General features: G+C 51.1%; 9 protein-coding genes across 9 annotated transcripts; 5 read left to right on the forward strand and 4 right to left on the reverse strand.

Moving 5' to 3' along the window:
* Positions 1-1,192: 1,192 nt before the first annotated feature.
* On the forward strand, positions 1,193-2,440 carry BDV17DRAFT_290110 (5'-methylthioadenosine/S-adenosylhomocysteine nucleosidase family protein; the record flags this gene model as incomplete). Its single annotated transcript, XM_073761822.1, has 1 exon — positions 1,193-2,440. The coding sequence occupies one exon, from the start codon at positions 1,193-1,195 to the stop codon at positions 2,438-2,440; it is 1,248 nt and encodes a 415-aa protein (XP_073616963.1).
* A 545-nt stretch (positions 2,441-2,985) lies between these two features.
* On the reverse strand, positions 2,986-3,535 carry BDV17DRAFT_290111 (F-box protein; the record flags this gene model as incomplete). The annotated part of the gene is made up of 2 exons (XM_073761823.1): positions 2,986-3,208; positions 3,321-3,535. The coding sequence occupies 2 exons, from the start codon at positions 3,533-3,535 to the stop codon at positions 2,986-2,988; spliced, it is 438 nt and encodes a 145-aa protein (XP_073616964.1).
* Positions 3,536-4,278: 743 nt separating this feature from the next.
* Positions 4,279-5,338, reverse strand: BDV17DRAFT_259939 (non-canonical purine NTP pyrophosphatase; the record flags this gene model as incomplete). Its single annotated transcript, XM_073757490.1, has 6 exons — positions 4,279-4,513; positions 4,576-4,637; positions 4,688-4,724; positions 4,783-4,927; positions 5,035-5,108; positions 5,168-5,338. 6 exons carry the CDS (start codon positions 5,336-5,338, stop codon positions 4,442-4,444), a joined length of 561 nt encoding a protein of 186 aa, XP_073616965.1. The 3' UTR covers positions 4,279-4,441.
* A 2,811-nt stretch (positions 5,339-8,149) lies between these two features.
* BDV17DRAFT_259940 (CIA30 family protein) lies at positions 8,150-8,934 on the reverse strand. Its single transcript, XM_073757491.1, has 2 exons — positions 8,864-8,934; positions 8,150-8,817 (listed from the first exon to the last, which is right to left on the reverse strand). Exons 1-2 carry the CDS (start codon positions 8,902-8,904, stop codon positions 8,289-8,291), a joined length of 570 nt encoding a protein of 189 aa, XP_073616966.1. The 5' UTR covers positions 8,905-8,934; the 3' UTR covers positions 8,150-8,288.
* Positions 8,935-9,556: 622 nt separating this feature from the next.
* BDV17DRAFT_290114 (uncharacterized protein) lies at positions 9,557-9,900 on the forward strand (the record flags this gene model as incomplete). Its single annotated transcript, XM_073761824.1, has 2 exons — positions 9,557-9,675; positions 9,732-9,900. The coding sequence occupies 2 exons, from the start codon at positions 9,557-9,559 to the stop codon at positions 9,898-9,900; spliced, it is 288 nt and encodes a 95-aa protein (XP_073616967.1).
* A 1,419-nt stretch (positions 9,901-11,319) lies between these two features.
* On the forward strand, positions 11,320-12,861 carry BDV17DRAFT_259942 (putative GPI anchored protein). Its single transcript, XM_073757492.1, has 2 exons — positions 11,320-12,129; positions 12,183-12,861. Exons 1-2 carry the CDS (start codon positions 11,589-11,591, stop codon positions 12,818-12,820), a joined length of 1,179 nt encoding a protein of 392 aa, XP_073616968.1. The 5' UTR covers positions 11,320-11,588; the 3' UTR covers positions 12,821-12,861.
* A 152-nt stretch (positions 12,862-13,013) lies between these two features.
* On the forward strand, positions 13,014-14,469 carry BDV17DRAFT_259946 (putative mitochondrial 2-oxodicarboxylate carrier protein). Its single transcript, XM_073757493.1, has 5 exons — positions 13,014-13,181; positions 13,210-13,212; positions 13,324-13,361; positions 13,423-13,509; positions 13,564-14,469. Exons 1-5 carry the CDS (start codon positions 13,104-13,106, stop codon positions 14,279-14,281), a joined length of 924 nt encoding a protein of 307 aa, XP_073616969.1. The 5' UTR covers positions 13,014-13,103; the 3' UTR covers positions 14,282-14,469.
* Positions 14,470-16,270: 1,801 nt separating this feature from the next.
* Positions 16,271-18,432, reverse strand: BDV17DRAFT_49185 (basic helix-loop-helix domain-containing protein). Its single transcript, XM_073764626.1, has 2 exons — positions 18,228-18,432; positions 16,271-18,121 (listed from the first exon to the last, which is right to left on the reverse strand). The coding sequence occupies exon 2, from the start codon at positions 17,904-17,906 to the stop codon at positions 16,383-16,385; it is 1,524 nt and encodes a 507-aa protein (XP_073616970.1). The 5' UTR covers positions 17,907-18,121; positions 18,228-18,432; the 3' UTR covers positions 16,271-16,382.
* Positions 18,433-23,607: 5,175 nt separating this feature from the next.
* Positions 23,608-25,535, forward strand: BDV17DRAFT_49287 (putative Golgi traffic protein SFT2). The gene is made up of 4 exons (XM_073764627.1): positions 23,608-24,168; positions 24,394-24,514; positions 24,752-24,902; positions 25,351-25,535. The coding sequence occupies exons 1-4, from the start codon at positions 23,943-23,945 to the stop codon at positions 25,501-25,503; spliced, it is 651 nt and encodes a 216-aa protein (XP_073616971.1). The 5' UTR covers positions 23,608-23,942; the 3' UTR covers positions 25,504-25,535.
* The last annotated feature ends 617 nt before the right edge of the window (positions 25,536-26,152 follow it).

Below are 26,152 nucleotides of genomic sequence, written 5' to 3' on the forward strand. Positions count from 1 at the left end.
TAAACAACCCATTGGGCCTTGGCCAAGCGCCGAAAAGAAAAGACCACCATTCACAGCCTGCCAAAACTGCACGACACCTGCGAGCCTGCGACATCTTTAGGTAGGAATTGGGCCTACTGAGTAATTACTCCGTACAAGAGGCGCAGCGACAACCGCCCTGTGGCTCGATTACCTGCTCATCCGAGGCTGAGGTAACGTACGGTATAGCTTTGCTTCTCATCCCGGGAGAGCCGCAGATTCACGGCTGAGCAGCCAGACTAATTGGTCACTTTTACTCCTGACTGTCGTAGTCGTGGTAATATATTGCCCCGCGATGGCATTAAGCTAGTCATGAACTGTTTTGTCGCTGCGTACCACCTAGGACATTTCTGCATCAAAAAGTTTTCTGATGAACTGTTCCATATTATATCATACTCAATCCGCCGTCATTTTTCTACAAAATATCTTTGTTCTCAGCGTTCTCTTATCCTGCAATGTCCATAGCTCCTTCCTCCCGAGGTCTGCGCGACGTTCTTTCCTAACCTGTTTGCCTTGATTGTCGTGAGCTTATGTATATGCTTATGGGTGCCCCGCCAAACTCTCTATAAAACACCATCGAACACCCCGTCTGTCTGTCTCTATGATATAGCCATGGCGCACGTCCTACTCCAGCGGAGCGCAATCATTTCTCCGTTTGTTAGCTTGCCACCATGTCATCTCTTAAGCATTGTCGAGACCGAAACCGTCGCATTAATGATCCTGTTTGGGAAGGAAAGACTCTCATTCTTCAAGCAATCCTTGCCCTTACAGCAGCGACTCTTCCTTCTCTTCTTCACCAATATAGCTCTTGGCACTGCGTTTCTTCCATCAAATCTTGTACGTTAATACCTCCAAATTCAAGCATCGCATCTGACCCTATTAGATCCAGAAATGGAATGCTTTTCCTCCTTTGCCTGCCGATATACCCATACTCAAGTTCACCCACGATGATACTCTGACTCAAGCTTGGTGCGATTGCACCCTGTCCACGAATGATTGCCAACGCCGAGGGTCTTCACAATCAATTCATGCGGCTCTGGAGTCCAAGGCCTCAGAGCGGCTTCAAAGCAATTACCCATTCTGCAGTTCTTACCCGGTCATTGTGGTAAAATTAGTACCGGATTGGTGGAAGATCGCGTCATTCTTTATCTCGACACTGTGTGCTGCCGTCATCATGAGCCCCTTGGAAGGTCTTGCGGGCTTTGCAAGAGGCTCGTTTTGCTATATTGCGCTCCCTTTGCTGGCGTTTGTTTCTCTTGCGTGCTACATATGTCGCCAGCGTGGAGAACAGGCTCAAGCGCAGACGAACGAGAAGCAAGCCGGCGGTAAAGCTCGCGAGCAGCTTATACATCCAGCACGATTGCCTACCGCTGGCCAATCCGAAAATGCCTCAAATATAATGCCTTCGACCAGACCCAGGTGCAATACGTGGAGCGCGACCAGCATGACAACTGGAGGCGGGCCTATCCTGACGCGCTCACGACGAGATTATACCGTCGGATTCATATGTGCACTTCCAATTGAATTGGCGACCATCAAAGCCATGCTCGACGAAACCCACGCGGACTTACCGGCCAGCATATTCGACGACAACAACTATACCCTCGGCCGGATGTGCTCCCACAACGTCGTGATAACCTGTCTTCCAACAGGAAAATACGGCCCCATAAGCGCAGCAACAGTGGCCATCCGAATGCTCTTGACCTTTCGATCGATTCGCTTCGGGCTCATGGTCGGGATTGGCGGCGGAGTCCCAAACCGCCGTCGCGACATCCGATTAGGGGACGTGGTCGTCAGCAAGCCGACCAAAAACTCTCCGGGGGTCTTCCAGTGCGATATGGACTTCAAATGCACAGGCACCCTCAACAAGCCACCTTACGTGCTATTGAATGCCCTCTCAAGGATCCAGGCAAATCACATATTGAACGCCAGAAGAATCCCTGAGTTTCTGGCCAAGATGCGAAAGGAGTACCCATCAATGAGGGACAGAGTCACCCCAACAGAGGCCGACAACCTCTTCCTCGCGCAGTACGAGCACCCAGGCCCAAAAGGCTCCTGTCGGCAATGCAACAAGAGCTTCCTAATGCCCAGACCCCAACGACGACTTGGCCCAGACAACCCAGAAATCCATTACGGCCCCATCGCATCCGTCACGCAAGTTGTGCGGGACGGCAATCTGCGAGATCGGCTCGCCTTGCGACTCAAGAACCTTTGTTTTGAGATGGAGGCCGCCGGACTGATGGATAGTTTCCCATGTCTCGTCATCCGCGGGATATCGGACTACGCTGACTCACATAAGAACGACCATTGGAAGGGTTACGCGGCTGCCACGGCTGCAGCATATGCGAAGGAATTGTTATCAGTTATTCCGCCGGAGGAGGTCGAGAATGAGCAGTTGATACCGCAGCTTCCGCGGCTTTAGCTGGGGATGACTATGTACAGTAGGAATTTTGCAACTTTAGGTCATTTCGCTTTGTGATTACTGGGAGATACTACAGCTTAGACTAGGACGGCCTCGCGGTCAGCTCAAAATTCTTCGGGATACAGTGGTTTTGCTTTTCTTTCATTATCACGCTCATTACATACTACGCCGTTTCCTACCGAATGCCATTTTGAGATCAATTGAGTTGCATCTAAAACCGATATTTCTCATTCGATGTTTCTTTCTAAGTACAAAAGCATCTGGCCAATCTCACGATGAGCTCACAACGTCCCATTATTGAGAGCAATTTTCAATGACATGAGTCTCAGTCAACAAAAACACCTTGGAGCCAAGTAAGTACAGATGTCTTTCTCACTTCCAAACTTCCCCAACTCCAATTCTCTAGCCCTAAGCTCCCTGAATAGAGGACGGAAAAGCCGAAATCGACCCCAACAACAATAACAAACAAAAGCCCTACAACAAACCCGCCCGCCCTATACAAAAGCGAAAACCACGTCTATATCTCCTCCCCGCGGACCAAAACCTCACCCGAATAATGTCCGGCAGTCGCGGCACACACGGTAAATGTACCCGTTCACAACGACTTTCTGCCCCCGGCTGTAGATCTTTGTAAGTCCGCAGTTAAGGCAGAACCGCAGGTGACCGTCCGTGCCGCCCTTGCTCCGCTTCTTCATCAACTGGTAGTCGCCGAACTCGCTTGCAGGGAGGAACAAAAGGCAATTTCGGCAGGAGAAGAGATTTTCGTACCTGGACGAACAAACGGAAGAAGTTAGTTACTTAGTCCACTAGGGGAAAGAAAGGCCGACTACTAGCGAAGAGGGGAGAAAGAGTGGGGGAGAAAAGAAAGGAAAGAACTAACCGAGTATAACACTCCAAATGACTCAGGTACAGCGCCTTTTGCGCTCGTGTCGTGGGCGCTTCGACTTTGGCCTTGGCCCTGAAGTTGGTACAGGTCTGGGACAGCGCCAGCGACGAGGGGTAATCGAGGTAGCTGAAGATCTCGAGGTAGAGCTCGACGGGTAATTTGGACAGCGTTGCTCCGGTGGTCCCAGGTGGAGAAGAAGGCGGAGACATGTTGAGGACTTGTACAAGGTCTCGAAGATGGGATGCCGGCTAGGATGGATCACTACAGGATCCGTTCTGCAGATGGGGGGTTTGGGCATACAGGTGGCGCAGGAGGTTGCTGATTGCACACGAGGGAACATGGGCATCTGATGGCAAAGCCGACAACTTAAAAAGGACGTTGACTCTAATCTTCACTCTTCGCTGTTTGGTTGATCTCAAAAGCATCCCGCTAGTTTCCTAGCCAATGATCCTAGCAATTGCTCATCATCTACGTTTGGGGACGAAACTTGGATAACTCAAGTTTGAATCGTTATGGGTAGGTATTCTGCTGTTATTGGGCTAATTCAGTAACAGAGTGGCTTATGTTGCAGTAGTAAATCTTGTATCGAACCCGTGCTGCAAGATAGAGCACCCCCGCCCTACTATTACTACGGGATAACATGCGCGGAAGAGGAAGGCTGGATACGACCGCTGCTTCGTATAACAAAAGGCACAGATGTCCGGATCCCACTCCAGAAATAACTACACGATCGGTTTTCAGGGGCTACTGTTAGCTGCGCTTCTACGGTGCCAGAGTCCAAGCCTCGGCGTCGAAATCCAGAACTGGGTTCAGAAGCTGGCAGATCTGCAGCTGACGGAGGAGGGCTCGTTTCCAGTATACTAGACATTGGGTGTCATCAAGACCATTAATCGGGAGAAGCAGGCAGGGTTTGAGGTTCTGGGGGTCACGCAGCCTGTGGACCACGGCGGGGGGCACGCCCAAGGTCAAGGCCTTCAATAATCAATCGATTGACAAACTAATGCAGCACGGAATATGTCCGTTATCGGGAGCCATCGGTACAAAACGTGTCTCTATTGACATCTGATTTCGGAGAGCTGAGGTGTCGCTGGATATCTGGTTTATCAGACCTCCGCTTAAAGCAAACTTGTATCCTGGACCCATTCCCTGAACTTCGACAACGCTTTGAACCGATGAGACAACCCATTCTATAAAGTCCGTCGGTCAGCAGAGCCAAATCAAAGAGGCACCGTTCTTGGTGGTCCAATACCTTTTTCTCGACACTCATTTCGGCCAACGTCTCGCCATCCACTTCAAATATCGGTTCCCAACCTAGGTACCTACGGTCAGACACAACTCGATTTTGCTGATTACGGTCTTACCAAATGCTGAAAGGCCCCTTGCTGAGACAATCCGGCCCTGCTTCACGTCAAATCTACACTCTCTGAGAGAAGGAAAAGCCGGCGGTGGTACTTACCAAGAGCCGCCCTTGGAAAAGAACTGGTTCACACCCCGGTCCAGGCGAATACCCAAACGTACATACAGCCTCCGCAGTTTTATTCTCATACGGTTCCAGCAGCTTATATAGACCGGTATTGCCAACTGCATCGACAAACGCCTTCCTGCTTTGTTTCAATTGGAGAGATATCGCGTCAGTGCGAGCCCGCAAGCAGTACGATCGACACCAGCGGACGGATGGGAACAACGCTAGAGGCGGACGAAGACGTACACATATGGCCCAGGCAGTCTATTCAGCGCATGCATCTCCAACGCCGAATCCTCTACAAGGACGGGGCCACCAATCTGTTTACCATGGTGGTTGGGATGAGTCATGAACTGCATACAACAAGCGATGGGCCTACCTTTTCAGCGGCGAGACGGCATTTCGCCCGCGTAATCTCATCGATAGTTCCCTGGATTTCCAGCAAATCAAGATCGACCGGTCTCACTGTCGCACTGTCGCCCAGTATAGACTTGACCTCGGAGATCTTGTGTGGATTACCGGTGACAAAGACCAGATCCCAGTTAGCCATGGATGGCGAAGGACCTAGTGACTGGCTATTTTACGGTAAAAAGAAAAAGAAGAAGAAGAAGAAGAAGAAGAAGAAGAAGAAGAAGAAAACGTTGTCGGCTCGGGCTTTCGGCATGCCATGCACATAATTTCTTCCCATAGTAACGCCACGAAGTTAACAGTCTCTGTAAACTGCTTGACCCACATTAAATCCATCATCGCTGCGGCGCACCAGATTGGGCAATTCCCCCGGTTCCCCGGGACCCACGACAAGATGCAGATGAATGTTATGATATCGAGTCTTTCGACCCTAGTCCAGATACGTTGCGCAAGAGCGACGCAGGTAGGCCTCCTGGGCACCCAAAGTGAGTCACTTCTACTGCCATATGGAATCGGTTCGACCCTGATGGCTCTGCCCTTACAAATGGGCCGAGTGGCCATATTTTGGTGGCTTGAACTTGATATATTGGCCCAGAGCTCGTCGGCAAGGTTCTGGTTATTTCTAGGTCATATGTTCTTGGCGACTTTATGTACTGCTGCTCCTTTTTCTTACATTATCATGATGCTCGAATATCGCTAGAGCATCTACTCTGCACAATGTCCATCGGGCCGGATAGTCTCCGCTTTTTTTTGTTAAATCTAGTTACATAGCTGAAGGCTGTCTCTCCAGGTTTGAGCCCGCAGACTCTTCAAAGAAGCATGCTACCGTGTCCAATCCCTGGTATTAGCCCTTCCCACTGACCAGGCCAAGTTCGGCCCCTTGACACTGTATACACCACTCAGCCCTTCGAGGCTCTACAACCCATTTTGGGCCCAGGACACATCCTTAGCCTCTTGGTATATTCAGATCCCGCCTCTTTAAGCCTCCAAAGACCATAGCAGGGAACCACAATATGGGGGCCAATCCACGCCCGCCTAACGCACCACCCTCAGTGCAGCCTCTCCCCTTCCCTTTCCTCGCTTTCATGATCTAGTTAGGTAGAGTTGGAACTTGGATAGTACCATGCACCTTGGCTGATATCGATCGCACGGATCCTGGTAGCTGGCTCCCCTAGTTCTCCCTCGACGATATCATTTTGATTGGACATTTAAACACACGTAATCAGCATCATGATCCATCAGGTATTCATCCCGATTGAAAAATCTCCACCATCCAGAAAAAAAAAAAAAAGAGAAAAAAAGGAATCATCCGCAAAGCAGCCGCCAATCAATTGGAAACGAACCCCTCGCAGCAGCAGGCCCAACAGAAAAGTTTCAACGTTCAACGTCCATTCCCACCCTCATCTCTCCCTCACTGCTCTGATCAAAAGCCGCCAAGAGCCCAAGATACCAGAGCGCCAAATAAACAGTCAATTGCGGCCCGTCTTCCGTCCCGCTCGCATCCCATGGTATGGATTCGGACACCTCCAAGCCAACGGGGTCATTGTATCTCGCAGCGCGTCGAGCAACCAAACACTCTTTGTCGGTAAGGATGAATCCATACCGCACATCGTGCGTCACCATGTGTGCGTTGAGTTTTGCGAGGCTGGACAGGCATTGTGCCTGCTCATAGTCCGTGCCAAAGCTCAAGGGCGAGTTCCAGTGTTCGCTGAGCTCGATGAGTCCGATTGCGCGGATGGACCGAACCTTGATGGTCTTGTTGGATGTTGATAGAGTTTCGAGTTTTGATTTTGGGTTGGGCGTAGCTATGATTGCAGGTCTCCGGGGACCAGGGAGCTGGACCCCATTTGAGTTGGCGCAGTCCTCTCCAGCTTCCACTTCTGATTCCGATTGCAATTGGTACCGTTCGTAGTGGAAGGCAAGCGTAGAATCCACGCTCTGCAGACTACTAGCTGCTCTACTCGCCCTACTCCCATGAAGCGCACGGTCAAACGACAGCGGAGTAAACTCGAGCCCGGCATCTGGATTCGTCTCCCTCCGTCGCTGCTTCGCCCACTCGAAGCTTGTCTGAAGGGACGGAATGGACACGAGGCTCCACGATGTGGTTTAGGCGCGTGCACAGATAAACCCTGGAGTTGGGTGGTTCTGTGGGCGGGTCACGGTTGTAAGTAGTGACAGAAATGGCTTACACATCTGCAGGATGTCGGCGAGGGTGAAACTCATCCATGGATGGAGCTCCAGGCCAAATGTGCTTGAGACAGGGATGTTGGAGAGCGTTTGATGGAGGCATGAGAGGACGAAGATTTGTATGGTTTCTTGGTTTTGATCTTGGTCTTGGTCGCGGTTTCACTTTCTCTTCCGTGTTTGTGCTTGTGTTTGTGTGCTGTGTAGGGTCTGGGTAGGTGTCTGTGCCGGGCCCTGTTTCTGTTTTTCCATTTTCGCAGCCAGAGCAAAGGGGTGTTTCTCACTGTTGCAAGTTGAAAGGATGAAAGGATTTCTCATGGTATATCTAGAAGAAAGCGGGAAATTGCTTTTATAATGAAGCAGACGGGCTACTCCCGATCCTAATTCACATAGCAGTCACTGCAGTTCACTCAGTCTGGATAATCTGTGAATTATGTGAATGCACCTGTTACTATACTTCCAGTAAATCCCTGGCTTCATACCCACATCGAACTCACATTGAACTTTACAGAGGCCCTTAACTGTTTTGGCTTACTTGGACGGGACGAGGGTACCAGCTGACTGCCCTCTTCTCTACTCCAGGTGGTCCGAAGTGATTATGCAACCAAAACCTACCAGAAGCAGGCTGCAAAGCAAATCTAATCTATATTCGGTTTTTGGGCTGCAGCTAGATGGATGCTCCATTCTACATGACATTGCAACAGGTAGATTCCCTCTGCCCTTCACAGGGATTACCCTCCTCCTCCTCCTCCTCCTCCTCCTCCTCCTCTTCACTAACCTTCTCCCTAGTTTCAACGACAATATCCCCCTTCTTCTCATCTTGCTCCTCATTGTTCCACCCCAAAATTGACACAATCGACAGGGCAAAACCACCCTCCTGGGTTCCGAAGAAACTATGTAGCCCGCAATTAGCACAGCATGCCTTTGCAGCCCAACAAAGAATAAGAAATGGACACAAACCTCCTCATCATAATACTAAATCTCTTTACACCCTTCAAGTTCAAGGGCTCAACATCCTTCACCTCCTTCCCGCGATACGTAGCTCTCAAATCCGCCCAGCGCACAATAACCCGCCCACTTCCGTCTCCCTGGGTAGCCCGAAAATCAAACTCCCAACTCAAACTACTCCTCTCGCGCCCATCAGGCCTTCTAGGGAGGACCTCATCCTTCAGTATAAGCGTGTACGGTTTATCATCGGAGCGGTCCGTGTCCAGATTCAACTCCAGCCCATCGTAGAATGATAAATCCCAGCTGCTGTTCCTGTTGATGTCGTCGACAGTACGCTGCGAGGCGAATCCTGCGCCGCCAAGGGTTTTTATGTCAAGGATTCCTTTGAACAGCGCAGAGCGTTTGTCTGCTGATGGCTCTAGGTGCGAGATGGATGAACCGCCGCGGACGCGGTCGTCAGAGGAGGTCCACTCGGTTGAAGACCAGGGGCTGCGCATGTTAGTACAACGCAATCAGTTGAGGGGGACGGACGTACTGAGGGCCCCCGAAGAGGTATTTTCGGTTGTTGGTTGTCATTTTACTCTGTATTATGGCTGTTGCTGTTGCATGTTCGGGAGAGAGGTAGAGAAATGTGGCGGCGAGGTCGAGACTGGATCGATCGGTTGGTGTAGGCAATGACGTCGGGGCCCACTTGGACATGACGAAGTATAGAGTACTCATTTTGAAGCAGAGCATCTATATCTGTAAATCATCTCCAGGATTAGGCATATGCGCCTTTATTAATCTCGCCTTGCTGGGAACTTTGGCTACTTGAGACTTTTCTGCCGACCAAGTGCCTGCCCTAAAGTAAGCCCTAGCTGGCAGTAGCTGTAACAAGTGTTAATAAACACCCCCGAAACAAGTATCACCTCTGTTTGGTGCCTTCTTTCCAGCCGAAGTGTTTTAAAGTATGCATTCCTAGTATGAAGAGGCTCCTAGCAAGGTATGTGGAATATCTTCATGGCATACACGCCATACTGAACCAAGTGACCTGTAACCAAATGGACCGCCAAGCTTCTCTTGAAGATCTCAGCAATATTCCAGCTACCCGAATCTCCGGCATCACTCAACCTTCCCGAGTTAGATCTCGTATGGAAAGAGTTTGAAGTTGAACGCGCAATCTCAAGGTCTGTGTGCCGTCGTGGTCTTCGATACGAGAATGAGCTGGCATCTCCTACCTAGTATCGATATGTCCTCATTCTACAATACCACGTCGAGCGTCAAGATCTCGTCTACCACCGCTCTGAACGTCAGCATCCCTCTGATTGGCAATCCGTCCTTCCTGGGCTTCTTCGGTGCGATTGAGGGGTAAGTCATAAGGTTTCTACCCATCTCCTTTCGCTATTGACAGTTCATAAAATCAGACTCGCCCTTCCGAACCTAAAAGAATTTGGAAAGCTCCAAGTATACTCCGACATACGGCTCGATTGTGAGCCTCTCGACGAGACATTCGAGCCCATTGTAGCGGAAGTCGTGGAGACTGAGTCGGCAAGGGAAGATAGGTATCACTGCAAATCCGCCGCTGTGGGTTAGTCGAGCGCCAGAAAACCGGCTATTGGGGTTTCCGCTGGTTTCATGGCAGCAGCGATGCTTGCAGGCCTGGCGCTCTGGTGAGAGGAGCGGCACTGCTCTCTGGAAGCGTGGGCAGGAACTGACACTTTCAGTATACTCTATTTCGTGCGAAACCTGTCTGACGGATGATATGTACATTAGCGGACAGCTATATTCTCCATCGCTCTCTAACGCATAGTACCTATTTCTGACCCCACTCCTACCGAAAAGGCCCACCTTTGATATACTCTTAGACTCCTAGCTTCCAGATCAGGTAGTATACTCCACCGAGCCTTGTTGATAGCCTGTAAGGCCATATCTTGGTTAAGCCTAGCAAATAACTGTCGCCCACTTCTGTATGGATACTGCAGGGGGGATATCTAGGCTTTCAAGATAAGATATAAGTCCAAAAGAACCCCATTCCCCGGTTCGGGGAGCCGGTTTACCTTTATTTTGACGCAGCCAACGAGTTATAATCCCCTGTGATGCCATGATTAGTGGTGTCTCGCTCCATGGATATATTAACCTAGTCTATGTTCAGTTTGGTAGGAAAGAGTTTGCAGTTTCGTCCACCTTTCACGCACCGACCTCGCGAATCACACTCTCCACTCCACCAGATACAGACCCGGCGGTCTCTCACTCACAATCTCCAATTGCCGCACCGACAGCTACTTAAAATACCCCCAGCCAAGGCAGCTACCACACAGAATACTACCTGAGTAGCCATAAGCTAAGGGCTTTGAGCCCCGCCCCGACGCCACATTCTCTGGACCACCATCACTTTATACACCTCCCGCCCGAACATATCACTGAGAAATAAATATCTTTGCTATCTATACGAGCCTTCAGTCTCATCTAGGCACTAATATTAAGCTAGCCAAGGGTGGTCAGTCTAATGAAACTGGGTTGGTCCTCATTTCTACATACCTATATACCTAGAAGCCCCGGACGGGTAGAAAGAGACTAGACTATCTTTACCTCCTACCATACCTGCCAATATACCTTGGGAAATCTGCTACCTTAGGCTTGCCAATACCAGATACTCCCTCCCTATTCCCTGTCGATCCTGAATGCTGGCCCTAGAGGTAAGGTTCCTGAGGCTACAAGCCTTCACCCAACTTCTGTTTCTGAGACTAGAGCCTACCACGAGGACTACTAAACCCAATGCTATCTTAACTCCTCAAGCTGGTTTATCAAACTAGGATAGTAACGCAATCCTCCAGGGCTCTTTACGTTACTTTCCCTATTTTGTCTATGGTCTCTACCTTCAGCTACTAGTAGCGATGCCCCAGATATTTGGCAAGAGCAATAATTGACCACCTTCTGTTAAGATGTCGTTGCTGCTCCTTGATACTTTACTTAATCGATTTATTTCTAGCCAGTACGCAGGAGAAACAGAATAATGAAGCTCAATGAAGCTCAAGGTTTCTAGCTGAATGACGGTGTGAGTGTATCTAGGGCATCCCAAACACACTAGTCCCAATCGGGAAGAGGGCTGCCCGACCCGAGACAAGTTTGGACTCTTGGATGCATCAAAGCTCCCAGCCATCTATTTATTATTTCCACATCTAGAGCTCAAAACTCACCTACAAAATGTTGACTTTCTTTGCTTTTACTGGCTGCTGTAATTCCAGGCTTCCAGGGTATAGCAAACGTCTTCAATAACTCCCATGTTGTTCACTCCCTTGTTGCTCGGCGTAGCCTCGCTCGCTGCCACTGTATCGGCACTCGACCAAGGCAATGGCCGACCCCAGCCCAAAAAGCCCATCGGCATCCGCAAAATGACCGGTGACGAGGGTGAGAAGTTCTTTATGCATTACTGGCAATACGAGGAAGACACCATCGCCGCAAACTCTACAACGGCTGACGAAGACCGAACCTACCTCCCCCGCTCATACAACTTCCACCCGCCATTCGCACTCGGTCTTGAGCGACTTGCTGATCTACGGTCTTCGCCGCTCGCCCGAAGAGAATTTGAGTGTCCAACTGGAACAAGCGCATGTTCATCGATCAATCGTCCGGATAGCTGCTGCGGGACGGACGAGACGTGCGTCGTCGTCGAGGATACGGGGTCTGGCGATGTAGGCTGTTGTCCAGCGGGCCAGGACTGCTCGGGGACGATTGGATCTTGCTGGGAGGGGTATACGAGCTGCCCGTCGTCGCTTGGGGGCGGGTGTTGCTTTCCGGGGTATGAGTGCGTTGAGGATGGGTGTATGTTCTCCCGGATGACATTGCCTTGCTGAGTGGTTGCTGATCCAAAGCAGGTTCGCATGTCGTTACCGTAACGCTGACCTTGTCGTCGACGACATTGACGACTACGTCGACTGAGACGAATCCTGCGACGAGTACGAGTACGAGCACCGCTGAAACCACGACGACTACCAGCAGTAGCAGCAGCACATCATCAACAACGGATTTGTCGCCGCCAGACCGACCTACCAGTGCATCCACGACCACAAGCTCCGAGACCGAAACGTCGTGTCCGACCGGTTTCTACGCATGTGCTGCAGTCTATCAAGGCGGATGCTGCCAGACAGGTCGTGACTGCGACACCACCTCCTGCCCGGCTATGTCCTCATCCACCGTTGTGTCGGATGGCCGAACCATTGTAGTTGCCGAGCCGACCGACGCACCAAGCGCTGACGAAGGCAGTGACGAGGGCAGTGATGAGAGCGGCGCGAAGCGATGTGCGACTGGCTGGTTTAGCTGTGCGGATACTGTTGGCGGGGGATGCTGTCCGACGGGGTATGCGTGCGGATCGAGCTGTACGGCGGTGCCGACTGCGTCGACGACGGGGACTGTGGCGAAGGAGGAACCGACGGTAGAATCAGGTGGTGATGCGACAAGGAGCAATTGGAAGACTATGGTTTGTGTGACGTTTATGGCGTGGATGATGTTATGATAATGAATACCTAAGTTAGATGAATAGATGCCTGATGAAAACAAATTGAAAGATAAGAACCACAAGAAGCCGACGCGGGGTCGTGGGGAAGGCTCGATACCCGATCAGGAAGGATTTTCCGGCAGCCGAAGAGGGACCATCCACGCTCGGCCGGTTTCCGGTCCGGTGATTCTCGAGTTTCCAATCACTCCAACTTCTCCTCACCGGCGTTCTTCTCCCCCTACATCTCCCCTTTCCTTTCTCCTCCCTCACTCCTTTCCATTTCCCCTCCATTCCAGTCAAGATGTCGAGCAGCAACACCCAGGCGCCCCTGCCCTTTGGGTACCAGTTCGTTGCCGGTGCCGTCGCCGGTGTGTCCGAGGTAAGTGGGCTGACTCCGAACTCGGTTAATTTGACATCAGGGCTGACTGGCGCGTGACTAGATTCTGGTTATGTACGACTCTCCCTTTCTCTTCAACTTCGAGCGAATAAAGGAAATGCTTCACAGGAATTGAAGTTAACAACTGATTAGGTATCCATTGGATGTCGTCAAGACCCGAGTGTACGTATCTCCCCGCACAACAATAAACTCACCCAATTGAGCCAGGCTGACTCGGAAACAGGCAACTTCAGCAAGGCGCTGGTGCCGCCGGTGAGGAGGGATACAATGGCATGTTCGACTGCTTCCGCAAGATCATCCGCAACGAAGGGTAACCCCTTCCCCGCCCCCTCACCTAAAAGTCGAAATCTAACACACCGCAAAGTGCCTCCCGCCTCTACCGCGGAATCTCCGCCCCCATCCTAATGGAAGCGCCCAAGCGTGCGACCAAGTTCGCCGCCAACGACTCCTGGGGCGCCTTTTACCGCAAGGCCTTTGGCGCCGAGAAGCAGACCCAATCCCTCGCTATCTTGACCGGTGCGACCGCCGGTGCCACAGAATCCTTCGTCGTCGTCCCCTTTGAGCTCGTCAAGATCCGTCTGCAAGACCGCGCCTCCGCCGGAAAGTACAACGGTATGCTCGACGTCGTGCGCAAGATCGTCGCCGCCGAGGGTCCCCTCGCCCTCTACAACGGCCTCGAGTCCACCCTCTGGCGCCATATCCTCTGGAACTCTGGTTACTTTGGCTGCATCTTCCAAGTGCGCGCGCAGATGCCCACCCCCGAGCCCGGAAACAAGGCTCAACAAACCCGGAACGATCTGATCGCTGGTTCGATTGGTGGAACGGCCGGTACGATCCTCAACACGCCCATGGATGTCGTCAAGTCGCGTATCCAGAACAGCCCCAAGGTCGCGGGCCAAACGCCCAAGTATAACTGGGCCTGGCCGGCTGTCGGGACCGTCATGAAGGAGGAGGGTTTCGCTGCGCTTTACAAGGGATTCACGCCCAAGGTGCTCCGGTTGGGTCCTGGCGGTGGTATCCTGCTTGTTGTGTTCACGGGTGTCATGGACTTCTTCAGGAAGATGAGGGGGGAGGCTGTCTAAATATTCCTCTGTTTGAGTTTGGATTGGCTATCTGAAGGAGAAAAACCTTTCGTTTCTTTTGTTCATTTGAATGGATATGTATTGTCGGCAGGATTAGGTTTAGATGGTTCATAGACTGTGCCATACTTCTACCTAGAGAGATACTGATACTGCTATATACACATGTACAAACACGTCCCCCCATTTGATCGGCAGCGCTACTAGTTTACGAGTCACTACTGTCAAGTGTGCGAAGTTATTATAGTCCTGCGCTAGATTACTGCACCCTCCCCCATCCTCCCCGCCCTTTCCTACAAAGGCGTTTCCTTCCTATAGTAGTACTTTTCTAGGTAAGCAGCGCATATATACTTTCGGCCCTCACCCTAAAAGATGGGTATGTTGTCGTGGCAGTACTTATACTTGGAAAGCATTGCATATCTCCCTCTGGAAGCTATAGACCGTCGCGGACTCCAGGCTTATTTGAGCTATCCCTCTTTTCCAACTTTTTAATTCAAACCGCAACAAGCCTTTGGATGGCTTCGCGTCAGCAAAGTACCTAACCCGAAGGCAGCGTCTATATATGCTTATTTAACTGCGTCTATCTATATACTTCAGAACAGTGTATATATATATATATATATACTTTATACCTGCGTCTATCTTCCCATACTACTTAGGAGTTTAGGGCTTAGTAAGGTTGATCTAATAACTCCGATAAGATGATAATCCACTGTTAACGAATTTCAGATTGGTTTAGGTCTTGCTGGATTATGAGCCTATACACTATAGGAAACTGTGGATACCTTCTCTTCTCTTTAGTGTACCTACATATCGTCACTCTTGGTATCCTAGCATCAGGATCAGCGGGCCACAGCCTCCTTTGCTTCCAATCTGTCCTGCTCTTTCCCGTCATTACAACACGCATCCGGCCCACCTAACGGTATGGAGCTAGGTACTACAGAGGTAGAGTCCCACTCGTCTTATCTCCTTACCTATCCGGTCCACGCACTAACGTGCCCTAGATAACTCGAAGGATACGATACGTGACCATGGCCTGGCCAACCGGTGGTACTTAGTAAAGGGAAAGAAGAGTAGGTCCCTTTGCATGGCAGGAGCTGCATAGAGCACGGCCATTTCACCCAAAAAAGAACCCCGTTAGTGGCCGGCCCAGGGGTGGGGGAACTAGGTATAACCTAGGGGAGGCTCGGCCTCCATATTATTGACCACAGCACAGGCCGGGATAGGCCTAAAAATACTGATATTAGTAAATGTACTTGAAGCGGCATTTTCCCGCAATCAGCAATCAGCGAAAAGCTGACAGATCCGTGCATGGATTTATTACCATCATCATCATCTCCTGCCGACCATTTTTCTCAGGCTAGGCCTAGTTCGACCCGTTCCTTCCATACCTCGCGCTACTCGGGTAGAAAGCGCAAATGAGGATAACATAGGATATTCGAGAGCTGAGATTTGTTCACATCCAAGCTGCAAGCTCAGGATGGGTCAAGACTAACCGGTCGAGACTAGACTAGAGTAGTCTAGTCAAGCCAAAATCCTGAGTCCGAACTTCATGGTTGTAGTATAAGATTGTGTCCATGTAAGAGCAGTACTAGATAAGATATAGATAGACAGATAGATAAACATCAGACGTGTAATCCGAAATATTGAAGCCGATCGAATCGAGTAATAATAGCAAAGGCGCAGATATAGAGATATTAGGGCGAAACAGGAAAGGGTATCGATGAGCATGCAGGAACAGAACAAAATCCATGCGATGAACGCGAGCAGACTGGAAAGAGATAAAAGGAGAGCAAGAATCAGAAGTGGTATGGGAAAAGCCAGAACGCGGAAGATAAGGCAAGTCGTCTGCATCAAGATAACAAACAAGCTGATGAACATCGAAAGCAAGCAGCAACAAGGCAGTTCTACCTATAACGCAACATATGAATGCACTGACACACAAAACAGCAGAAGGAAACCAGAATCCATATACCCGCGTACGCCGGCAACTACCACCGTTGACGCCATGTATGCAACGAGTATGACGTGGTATAATGTAAAAAGCGGCGAAAGCCCAGTTCATCTCCAGCGGCACAAGCTAGTTCATCTCCAGCGGCACAAGCTAGTTCATCTCCATGGCGTACTCATCCTCCTCCTTGAAACTCATCCCGGCATGTCCGGAGGTGTTCCAGTACTGCGCGCCGTTGCTGGAGCCGGTAAAGGGAGGGCTGAGACTTTGAGGGCTCAATGCGCCGTTCGACGTGGCGTCTCCAGCAATGTTGGTGTGCTTGGGGACTCGTAGCCCGCTGCCGGGTGCGCGGCTGTAGTGGAAGGAGCCAGGGTCATTCTTCTCGATAGCGTCGAGAATCTCGGTGCGCATGCGCTTCTCCTCTTCGGTTTGTTCAAACGGCCAGGTACCGCCGAGGCTGCTGATCAACTCGGCAAGCTCTGCCTCTTGTTGGATCTTGACGTGAAGAGCCCACATGAGATCTCTTGTCCAGCCAACAGCGCCGTTGAGGATGTCTCCCTTGTTAGGACCCTTTTCCTTCTCTTCAATTGGCAGACCCATGGTGATGTTGCCGGCGGCGCGTCGGCCTGTTCCACCAGCCAATAGTGAAGTCGCAGCATTTGCGCCCGCTGTTCCGGGCATGCCCGAGTTGTTGACAAGCTGTTTGCGAACTTTATCGTCCTCTAATCGGTGCTGGGGGACGAGATGCGACAAATCCTGGATACGCTCATTGATATTATCACGTCGCCGACGTTCAACAAGGTTATGAGAAGCCCTCCTGCGCCGGCGCTTGGCTTCCTGCGACTCGAGATCTTGATTGGCCGGCAGGTGAGCATCAACCTTGGCCGGCAAGGAAGCGTGCTTTCCTGACTTGAAGATTTCGGAAATCGCGGCATGGTGAGATGGGTGGCCTGGAGATGAGATAGGAGACTCGGCGTATGACTGGGCACTTCCGGGCGTGCCGTCCCATTGGTTCGAAAGAGTCTTCTGATGGCGGTGTTGCAGGCCTGTCCGAATGGGCTGTGTAGTAGGGAAGCTTCCTGATTCTGGAGTGCCAAGAGCAAGGCCACCAAGAGCGGGAGTCTTGGGAGTCATTGGGCTGCGAGAAATATCACCGTTCAACGCTTGCATGCTCGGGCGAGCCTTTGAATTCAAATAACTTTGTTCCAGGTGAGAGCCAGCACTCTGGATGTGGGAAGAGCTCAACTGTCCTTGGTTCACACCACGGAAGTGGTCATAGTTGTAGCTGCTCTGCATAAATGGGCTGTGTATAGGACCACCATCTGGAGTATTCGAGTACATTTGGCTGGGATGACTCATAGCAATGCCTGCGCTTGATGGATGTTCCTGTATGTAGTTCTGTTGGACACCGTTCTGCCCGTTGAGTTCCAAGTCCAACAACTCGTCTGTGTCTATGCCCGAGTTTCCAAAGTTGAAGCTGGATGACATGTTTTGTTGGGAGCCGAAGCCGAAACCTCCCATGAATCCACCGTTTGTAAGGTCCGAGGGGTCAATCCCATCGTTTCCAAACTGATTATGCATGGAATAACCGGATTGCGACATCATGAAATGGTTCTGGTCACTGCTGTGATCGTCAGGTTCAGTCTTGATGAACATTCTTGCTTCAGTCATGGTCATTCAGCTAAAGGCACTGAGGTCAAGTCGACCGATGTTTGGAAAAGGCCTTACGGTCCAGAAACCAGGAGTTTATAAATGCTTTGTCGAAAATAAGGGGCTGTTGAGGTATGTTGTAACTTATAAGGTTCAGTGCCCCTCGCTTCGGTATGACGATGTAAGCTGACTAGGAGGCTGCTCGTGGGTAATAATCGGGAGGGGACGAAAGGGTGACGGATCTGTGTGCCTTATTATGTTAATAAGAAACCAATAAAGGAATACAATTCTGCGACTCGGTCTGAGAGACAAAGAAGGTGGTTAAAGGCAGGGATAGGGGCTACTGACCAAATGGAGATTGTCAGAGTAACAAAGCAGCGTCGTGAACGATGAAAGACAGTTCGAGCGCTGCGAGCTTGGAAAGTGAGGCAATGCGTGGCCAAAGGATGCGGATTGGGAGTGGACGAGTTAATAAAAGCGACTCCTATCGTGAGTGGGTTCCCGATTCCAATAGGCTGGGCTGAGTCGATCGTGAGCCACGCAAGAGCTGAATAATCGGCTGAAAGTCCGATGTGAGCGACGGAAAACAAAAAAAAGAAAATGCTGCGCAAGAGCAGGAAAAGAAATGATGAAATAATAAGAATGGCCGATGAGAAGCGATGAGGAGGCGTGTCCGTATTCCAGAAGCGTAAGCGAGGGGAGGAAGGATGAATGGGCAGGCCAAGCTGAGCGTGGGGACAAGAGTCGATAACGGCAAATAATGGAGAGGAGCGGGGTGGCGCTGGAATGTGTCCTTGACAGGTCCGGTGAGCAGGATGTACGACAAAGGGCAGCGGGCGGAATCAGCGGCGAGTCGGCGAGAGGCGACAGCAATTGACAAGTTGACAGGGACAGTAAATCTAGTCCGTCGAGGCCGGAGATCCTGGAGGTAGCGTGGGGGAAGTCGATCGATTTGCCTGCGAGGCGGTGGGAGTTCAAGGACTGAAACAGTGTTGAGACAGATGAGAAGGCGGTGGGGAATGGCAGTATCGGCTCGGTGAAACAGTCAAGACTCTCAAGATCCTGGATGACAGTCGACAATTGCAGAGAGCGCGGGTGATATCATTGATATATATACTCCGTATTCGCCCGCTCCCCGCGCGACCAACCACCAAGTCATCTCCGCGCAGGGGCCCTTGCACTCTAGCAGTCTTGCTAGGCATTTCGGATCGTCGAATAAGCGCCCCCCGCGAACTGTTTCCCCTAAGACGCGATCGCTGCTTCAACCCCGCGCTGCAGATGCCCGAAACGGACGGCAATGAACAGCCAATGCAGGGAACAAAATGCAGCGCAAGCTCATAACATTCTTTGCCTGATTTAATGCCCATGGTTCTTCCCCGGGAAACCGGCATCCATTGAGGGACCACGGTACGCAGCTCCGTCTGATCCCTGATGGCAATCAGGGTCTCGGAATTCTCCAGACCGAGCAAGAGCGAAGCCCCTCATCGCTTCTCATGCAGATGCTAGTGCGAGAACAGGCGCGACAACAAAACAAGACAAAACTTACCAAAAATAAATGGAATGAGGCGCTCAGGTAACGATAACCTTGTTTCTGTGCTTCGAGAAAAACGTCAGCTTCCGTGGTCTGAGAGTGGGCGCATGGGCTATGACCCATGGATACGACGACTCTAACCGAGATAGCCTCTTGCACGTGGCGGAAGGCAACTCCAACCATATCAGAAACTCAAAAGGAAGGAGAGGAGCAGAAGCATCGAACTTGAAGCGAGGCTCGTGCTTCTGATGACTTACCCAAGAGAACAGGTCGGAGGTGTCGGAACAAAGCAGGCGCCAACAAACTATACTTACATTCGTTGGCAGGACTTGAAAATCCCAGGATGAAGAGCGAAAGAGTCAAAGAATCAAAGGTCGAGGAGTTGAGGGTCGAGCGTCGAGGCTCGAGGGTCAAAAGGTCGCGATGAGACGCAAGCTGAGGAGTCAAGTATTCACTGATTCACCCTTGAGTGAACATCAAAAGAGTCCAGTGTATGAAGTCGGATGTCACGAAAATCCAACAGAACACTCAGAAGCTGCGGGAAGGATACCGTATCCGTCTTACTGAGCGAAGCGATCAAGTCCGACAATGAAGGATTCAAGAAGAATGACATGCAGGTCAAAGCGACGGGGGTCGCTGCGCCCTTTATATACCTGCGGGCCAGCCACACTGCGGAGCCTCTCATTTGATATACGTGCCGCTGCAGAGGTCATGCATGGCGTCGATCCCACAAGTGGGTGAGGCTTAACAGGGCTAACTACCGTGCATTACGCGCAGTGTGGGTAGCTCATTCCCAGCAAAGGAATAAAGGAAGCAGAGCGACAGACAGAGTAGGGTAGGTAGGGTGAAGGGGGTGGCAGTGGCAGTGAAGCTAGCACTAGCCAGCACTAACTAAACCAGACAAAACACCAGATATGCGAACATGGAGGGTGTCAAGATGGACCAGTGGGAAGAGTCGACGAGGGCAGCGAGGCCGCCTGGTTGGTTAATGGGGCATTGTAGAGGCCGTTGTGGAGGGTAGTAGGGAGGGTGGTACATGTGCAGAAACGAATCTCCTCAACCTTCATCTATCGCATCCCATCGCATCCATCCCATGAACAGCTTGCCCAGGTGCAAGCCCAGGTACGACTATTCTAGGTTGTCACTCGTCACCTGTTTCCTTTAAGGCGACATCATGACTCACTCCGTGTCAGCCCTTCACTTTCCATTTCTTTTTAATCTTGTCCTTGTCCTTGTTCTTGTCGCGCACCCACACACCCTACCCTTCTTCAGTTTCTGGTTCCAAAACCAGGTTTGCGCCCGCGCTACTTACTTCTAAATATCAGTTGCCTGGTTGGCCAAAGCCAATATCATTCCCATCCACATCCACACCCATACGGATCCTGATCATCCCGACTCCCTCCTCGACCCAAATAAAGTAAGAGCAGCGGTCAGGTCAGGCTGACCTGCAACGTGAGCTCGAGCTCAAAGTAACGTATGTATGTAGAGCAGACAAAGAGGGAATGACATCATATGCTTTCGACACTTTACATTTTACACTTTGAGCAGAGCAGTGCAGCGCAAAGCAACGCAACGCAAAAGGGCCCGGGCTTCTTCTACTGTATGTCTGACCACCATACCATCCATACCATTACCCACATACCTCTCCATCCGGACCAAGGCGGATATCAAGAAAAGAAAAGATATACAAGACAAGAAGAGAAAAGCCATTTAGGTAACTAGGACTAGAATTGAAACTAGGAAAGAGGAGTAGACCCGGAATGCATACACATACCTAGCTACTGCAGTGCAGTGCATACTGTATAGGCTACCGTAATCCATGATCATTTGTCCATAGCCGCTCCAGCTAGCCCGATCGACAAGAGCTGGAAGCTATACCCGAGACGCATCTCTGGTGGGGATCCCGATGCACCTACAGGACATGGGCTCAGCTTAGGTGAGGGGTGAGGGAGGGGCGTACCTACTATATTCCACCTATCTTGCTAGTCGGTCCGAGCGTCTCAGGCTGAACTGAACTGAACACGGACACTACATTAATGCACACAAGGCGGTCCGTGACACTTGCAGACCTACTAGGTCTTTGATAGTATTAGAAGTAGTGCAGTCTGTCGCTTCCCGAGGACTGTGCCAGGCAGCAGTTGATAGGCAGGATTGCGAGTGTGGCGCAGTATCGTATCTAATCAATAGAAAGTCGTACTCAGTGTTTATAATTAGCCTTTATTCTTGGATAGTAACGCATACCCACTTTGATGAGGAGTATCGTTCATCACTTCCTGTTCAGCGCTAGTGATTTGGAATAGTAGGGAATGTGAAGAAGTCAGCCGAGTTAGCCCTAAGAATGCGAATGCGGCACAGTGTGCGGAACACTAGTAGATCGTTCAAGTATGGATAGGGTGGTTCCGACATCCAAGATAGGTATCTGATGCTGTGCAAGTGAGGGGGCCTGTGAGGTTGCATTGGAGAAAGCTTCTCGCATAGAGTTCTGATTTATTGAGGCACAAAAAAAGAAAGCATTCGCGCAAAGACACTCTACCTTGGGATGCACATTGGCTCCCGCAGTTTCGTGCCCGCGCCGTTCCGTCAAGGTTCGGGGGTTTGGCGATCTATGGTATTACTGTTTCCTGCCTACTGCATGTCTCTGCAAGGAGTTCCCCAGGTTGCATCGGTAGTGCGTAACGACTCTGGAGCTGACTCTGGAGCATACGTACTTGTGCTATGCCATGTCGAACTTTGCCGCCTCCAGGCTGTCTTCACCGTAGCAGTCAGTCTGTTCATTAAGCTCTGCCGGATTTTCAGTCTCAACAGAGTTAGACGGTGTTTAGTGTAACGCGACAAATGGCGTAAGCCAGCAGGCTGATTTCCTCGGGTTGGACGAGGGCCGGTTATCCGAACATTGACTCAGTTTTGTCATACCTGGATTGGACATAGCTACTCTGCAGATTGGTGGGAATAAACCGTACGTTGGCTTTGGGTCTGGGGGAGTATTCTTCGGAATGCAGTGGTCGATCCCTTCCATCTGCGCCGGTGGTGTGTGCTCTTGCAATCAGCGGCAGGTGTGGGCAAAGGGAGGGGTCTCAGACCGGAGAGGAGATAAGATCTTCGACATCAAGATAGCCCCGTCTCCATGTGCATCTGCAAAGGAATATGCACGCTAATCGCTAGTCCCCGGAGTGCATGAATCATATGTAATGAAAGGCCGGGATTGACAGCCGGGATGAAAGCACAACAAGCCAAGGAAAACCTTTGGCGATTCAGAAAACTAGCGTGTCTCGCTTGAGTTGCATGTTTTGGATGGAATGCTCGTAGAGGAGGGGTAACAAGAGAAACAACCTAGACAGTTAATGGAGGACGGAGAGAGCTGATGTGGAAGGCGGTGATCATCTGCAAGGATCCACCGGCAGCTGCTGGAGGGCAGCTGGCCAATTGAATGTATCTGCTCTGCCACCCACAGCAGCTGCACAGCCGCCCATTGGCTTCTAGTGGAAAGCTGTGCTATTTTGGGACTAGCCGTGCTCATCAGCTGCCAGAGTGCTCACTCCTCCTCCACCGCCTCCCGAATTCCGAACCTTGGATGCCTCCATCTCCAGTGCTGCTCTACTTGCGACCCTCAACACCAAGCCCAAGGTCTCAGATTCCTGATTGACTCTCGCCAACGTTCGTTCGGTATGCTACTTCCTCTTCCGCCACTCTCTGCCTTGACTCGCAATCGCAGCCCACTAACACCTTCCCTTTCCCTCCTCTCCTTCCAAGGCACGCTTGTGCTTCCTCGCTCTCCAACAAGAGTCATCTGACAAAGATTGCTAATTTCGCAGCCTGCTGTAGGAGCGGTCTCAGCCTCCAAGTGCGCGCTATACTATTCTGACGTTACGCCGGGCGAATAGGCAAACGCCCACCCCCGTTCCAGCTTCTCCGCAGCCCTCCCCACCTGGTCTGTTCACCTCCGACCCTCTCGCATTTGCTATCTTTGGCCTAGAGCCCGCCGTCGACTTGCATAGGATAGACTTCCTGAGAATATCTTCTTCAGCCCTTGACGTCACCTCACATCCTGGCTCCGATCTGATAGCCAGAGCCGACGACCAGGAGCTATATTGCGCAAAGGGCGGCTGGCAGCCAGTAAAGCAACCCAGGCCAAATAATACAAGAGCTTCTATTGAAGGGATCACACGCTTGTTCCTTTACTCGATCTGGTCGGCACTTCCCAAAATCTGTCGATCGATTCAACTCTTCAGACTTTGCCCGTTCCCAAGCTCCCTTAGGGCCGTTAGCACCGTTCCGCAGCAGTCACCTGGCCCGCGCTCCTTTGCCCTATCATCTTGTCCACCCCGTTAGCGTGCAGCTGCCCACCACTACAAGATATATGCAGATCATCTGTACGCAAAACACCGGTTTCCGCCGTGCATAGTCCCTGCAGCGACCTTCTGCTTGACATCCCAGTTTCGCGCTACAGTGGCTCAGCTCTTTAGCTCTGGCATATTCAACTGGCCAAGGCCTTTCCCCTCTGCCGTAAACCTCTTTTTTGCCGAGCACGCAGCATGGCGTCTACATCGTTTCGCGATTCGGTAAACTCGCTCGGCTGGGCCCGACGAGAAGGAGATGCTCCAGCGACCACCAACTCCTCCACTCCTTTCCTATCAAGGTTGCAGTCACTCAACCCATTTGGTCAAAGAGACGGCTACCTTCAACTCCCCACTCACGAAGCTCCAGGAGCTCCCCTACCTGCTCCAAGTCGACGCGAGGAGGAGGATACCTTCTTTGCCCGTAAGTTCCTAGACCCATGACTGTGTTTCTGAGTTATCCGGCATGTTTGATTCGCTGCACTGTGTCCAGGTGACGAGAGATTCCAGCCTTGGGGTGGTCTAAGATAACACTATCAACTCCATGTCTCGCATTCTCCTTGCTTTAGCATACCGTTTTCCGTTTTCGCTCTCTTGCATCTATGCTTCCCCCTCTAGCTTTCTGCAAAGCTGATCTTTTTCTCAACAGTAAGTCGATGGGACCGAATGCTCGTCTTCTTCGCATGCAACCTTGGCGCCGCTGTCTGCTTCGTGATTTGCTTTTTCCTATTCCCGGTGCTCTCCTTAAAACCCCGCAAATTCGCTATCCTGTAAGTGCTTTGCCAATCCCGCTGATGACTGTTTGGGTCCCGATACCAGCTTGATTTCTAAAACCCATACCACCCTCTGCCATTGCTTTGCGAGGCACAGGCGGCGTAACTCTTGTCATGCCGTGGCTGAGAACCTGCCTAGGCCGAATCCTTCCTTGCGCCGCAAACACCCTTCTAAATCTGATTTGATTGTGCCTGAGAATACCAACTGACCCCAGCCGTTTTGCTTTCTCATAGGTGGTCCGTCGGATCGTTACTTTTCCTGCTATCATGGGCTGTCCTCATGGGACCGATGATCTACGCTAGGCATCTGATCTCGGGGCCACGGCTGCCCTTCACTGCCGCGTACTTTGGGTCCATCGCGATGACCCTATACTTTGCTATTGGGGTAAGTCGCTTGATTTCCTACGTTTCGATTATCGCTGGATCGGCCCGTCATGCATCTGCATTTCCTGCATGTACTAGTACATGCATGCGCGATTCAACCATTTCCGCGACTTTGATATTCCTCCAATCTGCTCCGCAACTCCGGATCCTCTTCGCTTCTACGATGAAATCGAAATGCGAAAAGCGCAATGACATCATCTTGCTTATATCCTGCACCTGACACACTGCTGCCTGTCATCCGGAACCTGCCGGGAATCCTGGCATCCTGCAGAGTCCCGGGGCTATCCCAGCTAGCCCATCACTTCTCTTCTTTGCTTCGCTTCCCCTTCCATTCCAAGCTCGCCCAAGCCCAAGCCCGAGTCTCATGAACACGAACACAGAAATCGGCAAGCCTGTTTCCAGTTCAGACAAGTACTAGGTCAGTGCAACTAACGACTCTTTCCTGGCAGCTCCACTCCACCTTCCTCACCCTCATCTCGTCCATCTTCCAACTCGCCGCCCTCCTCTGGTATGTCGTCAGCTACTTCCCCATGGGCAGCTCAGGGCTGCAGTTCATGGGGCGCTTTGGGGCGCAGCGCGTTGCGAGCTGGATGGTAGGCTGAATCACCATCCTCTCTGCCATTCAGCTTCTGTCTCAAGGTGTCAGCTGCGACTACCTGTCTACATTAGTTGAGAGATTGGACTCCGCCCGTCGACCTAGTCGATTTATACGACGCGATACGGCCTCCCTCTTCTTGTCTTCGGGACATTGCATACATATTGTGATATGAATATCCATGTCGATGCGCGGAAAATGTAAAGAGAGCTGGAACCACCCGTCCGCGTGTCCTACCTATGCAGGCGCTCGACAGCATGCATAATTGACGTACTCTAATTCATGTACAATTACTTAATATACTAGACACGACTTTCTTCATAGTGCAGCACTTACCAGTGCATTTTTCCCTTAATCAATGACTGAACAAATACTTATATGTACGTTGGATCCACGTGCTCTAACCCGACTCCCAACTTCATTCAAAACCGTCGAATAAGAATTCTCTCCCCAGGTGTCGCACCGTCCCTGACATATCCGCGAACAGCAGTTTGCTACGGTACGGGTAAGACAGGCTGAGGCTACCTGATGAACCATCCGTCAGCCCGGGTTCAGGCTGCTGTTTTTTTGTGTCACCGAAATTGATATGAATTGTCCGACTGGGGTGGATTGATTGGATCGGCTATTTTGTGATCCAATGGATTCATTGAAGGCAT

This window comes from Aspergillus undulatus (assembly GCF_047715775.1).
Source record: "Aspergillus undulatus strain CBS 261.88 unplaced genomic scaffold BDV17scaffold_16, whole genome shotgun sequence".
NCBI classification, from domain to species: Eukaryota; Fungi; Ascomycota; class Eurotiomycetes; order Eurotiales; family Aspergillaceae; genus Aspergillus; species Aspergillus undulatus.

Excerpts from the sequence above, each read along its gene's own strand:
- BDV17DRAFT_49185 (XM_073764626.1), bottom strand. The coding sequence starts at position 17,906 with ATGACCATGACTGAAGCAAGAATGTTCATCAAGACTGAACCTGACGAT.
- BDV17DRAFT_259940 (XM_073757491.1), bottom strand. The coding sequence starts at position 8,904 with ATGACAACCAACAACCGAAAATACCTCTTCGGGGGCCCTCA. Across the intron at positions 8,818-8,863 it reads TACCTCTTCGGGGGCCCTCA|CCCCTGGTCTTCAACCGAGT; the intron begins GTACGTCCGTCC and ends TAACATGCGCAG.
- BDV17DRAFT_259946 (XM_073757493.1), top strand. The coding sequence starts at position 13,104 with ATGTCGAGCAGCAACACCCAGGCGCCCCTGCCCTTTGGGTACCAGTTC. Across the intron at positions 13,362-13,422 it reads GATGTCGTCAAGACCCGAGT|GCAACTTCAGCAAGGCGCTG; the intron begins GTACGTATCTCC and ends ACTCGGAAACAG. Across the intron at positions 13,510-13,563 it reads AAGATCATCCGCAACGAAGG|TGCCTCCCGCCTCTACCGCG; the intron begins GTAACCCCTTCC and ends CACACCGCAAAG.
- BDV17DRAFT_259942 (XM_073757492.1), top strand. The coding sequence starts at position 11,589 with ATGTTGTTCACTCCCTTGTTGCTCGGCGTAGCCTCGCTCGCTGCCACT. Across the intron at positions 12,130-12,182 it reads TGAGTGCGTTGAGGATGGGT|GTTCGCATGTCGTTACCGTA; the intron begins GTATGTTCTCCC and ends GATCCAAAGCAG.
- BDV17DRAFT_49287 (XM_073764627.1), top strand. The coding sequence starts at position 23,943 with ATGGCGTCTACATCGTTTCGCGATTCGGTAAACTCGCTCGGCTGGGCC. Across the intron at positions 24,169-24,393 it reads GGAGGATACCTTCTTTGCCC|TAAGTCGATGGGACCGAATG; the intron begins GTAAGTTCCTAG and ends TTTTCTCAACAG. Across the intron at positions 24,903-25,350 it reads CCCTATACTTTGCTATTGGG|CTCCACTCCACCTTCCTCAC; the intron begins GTAAGTCGCTTG and ends CTTTCCTGGCAG.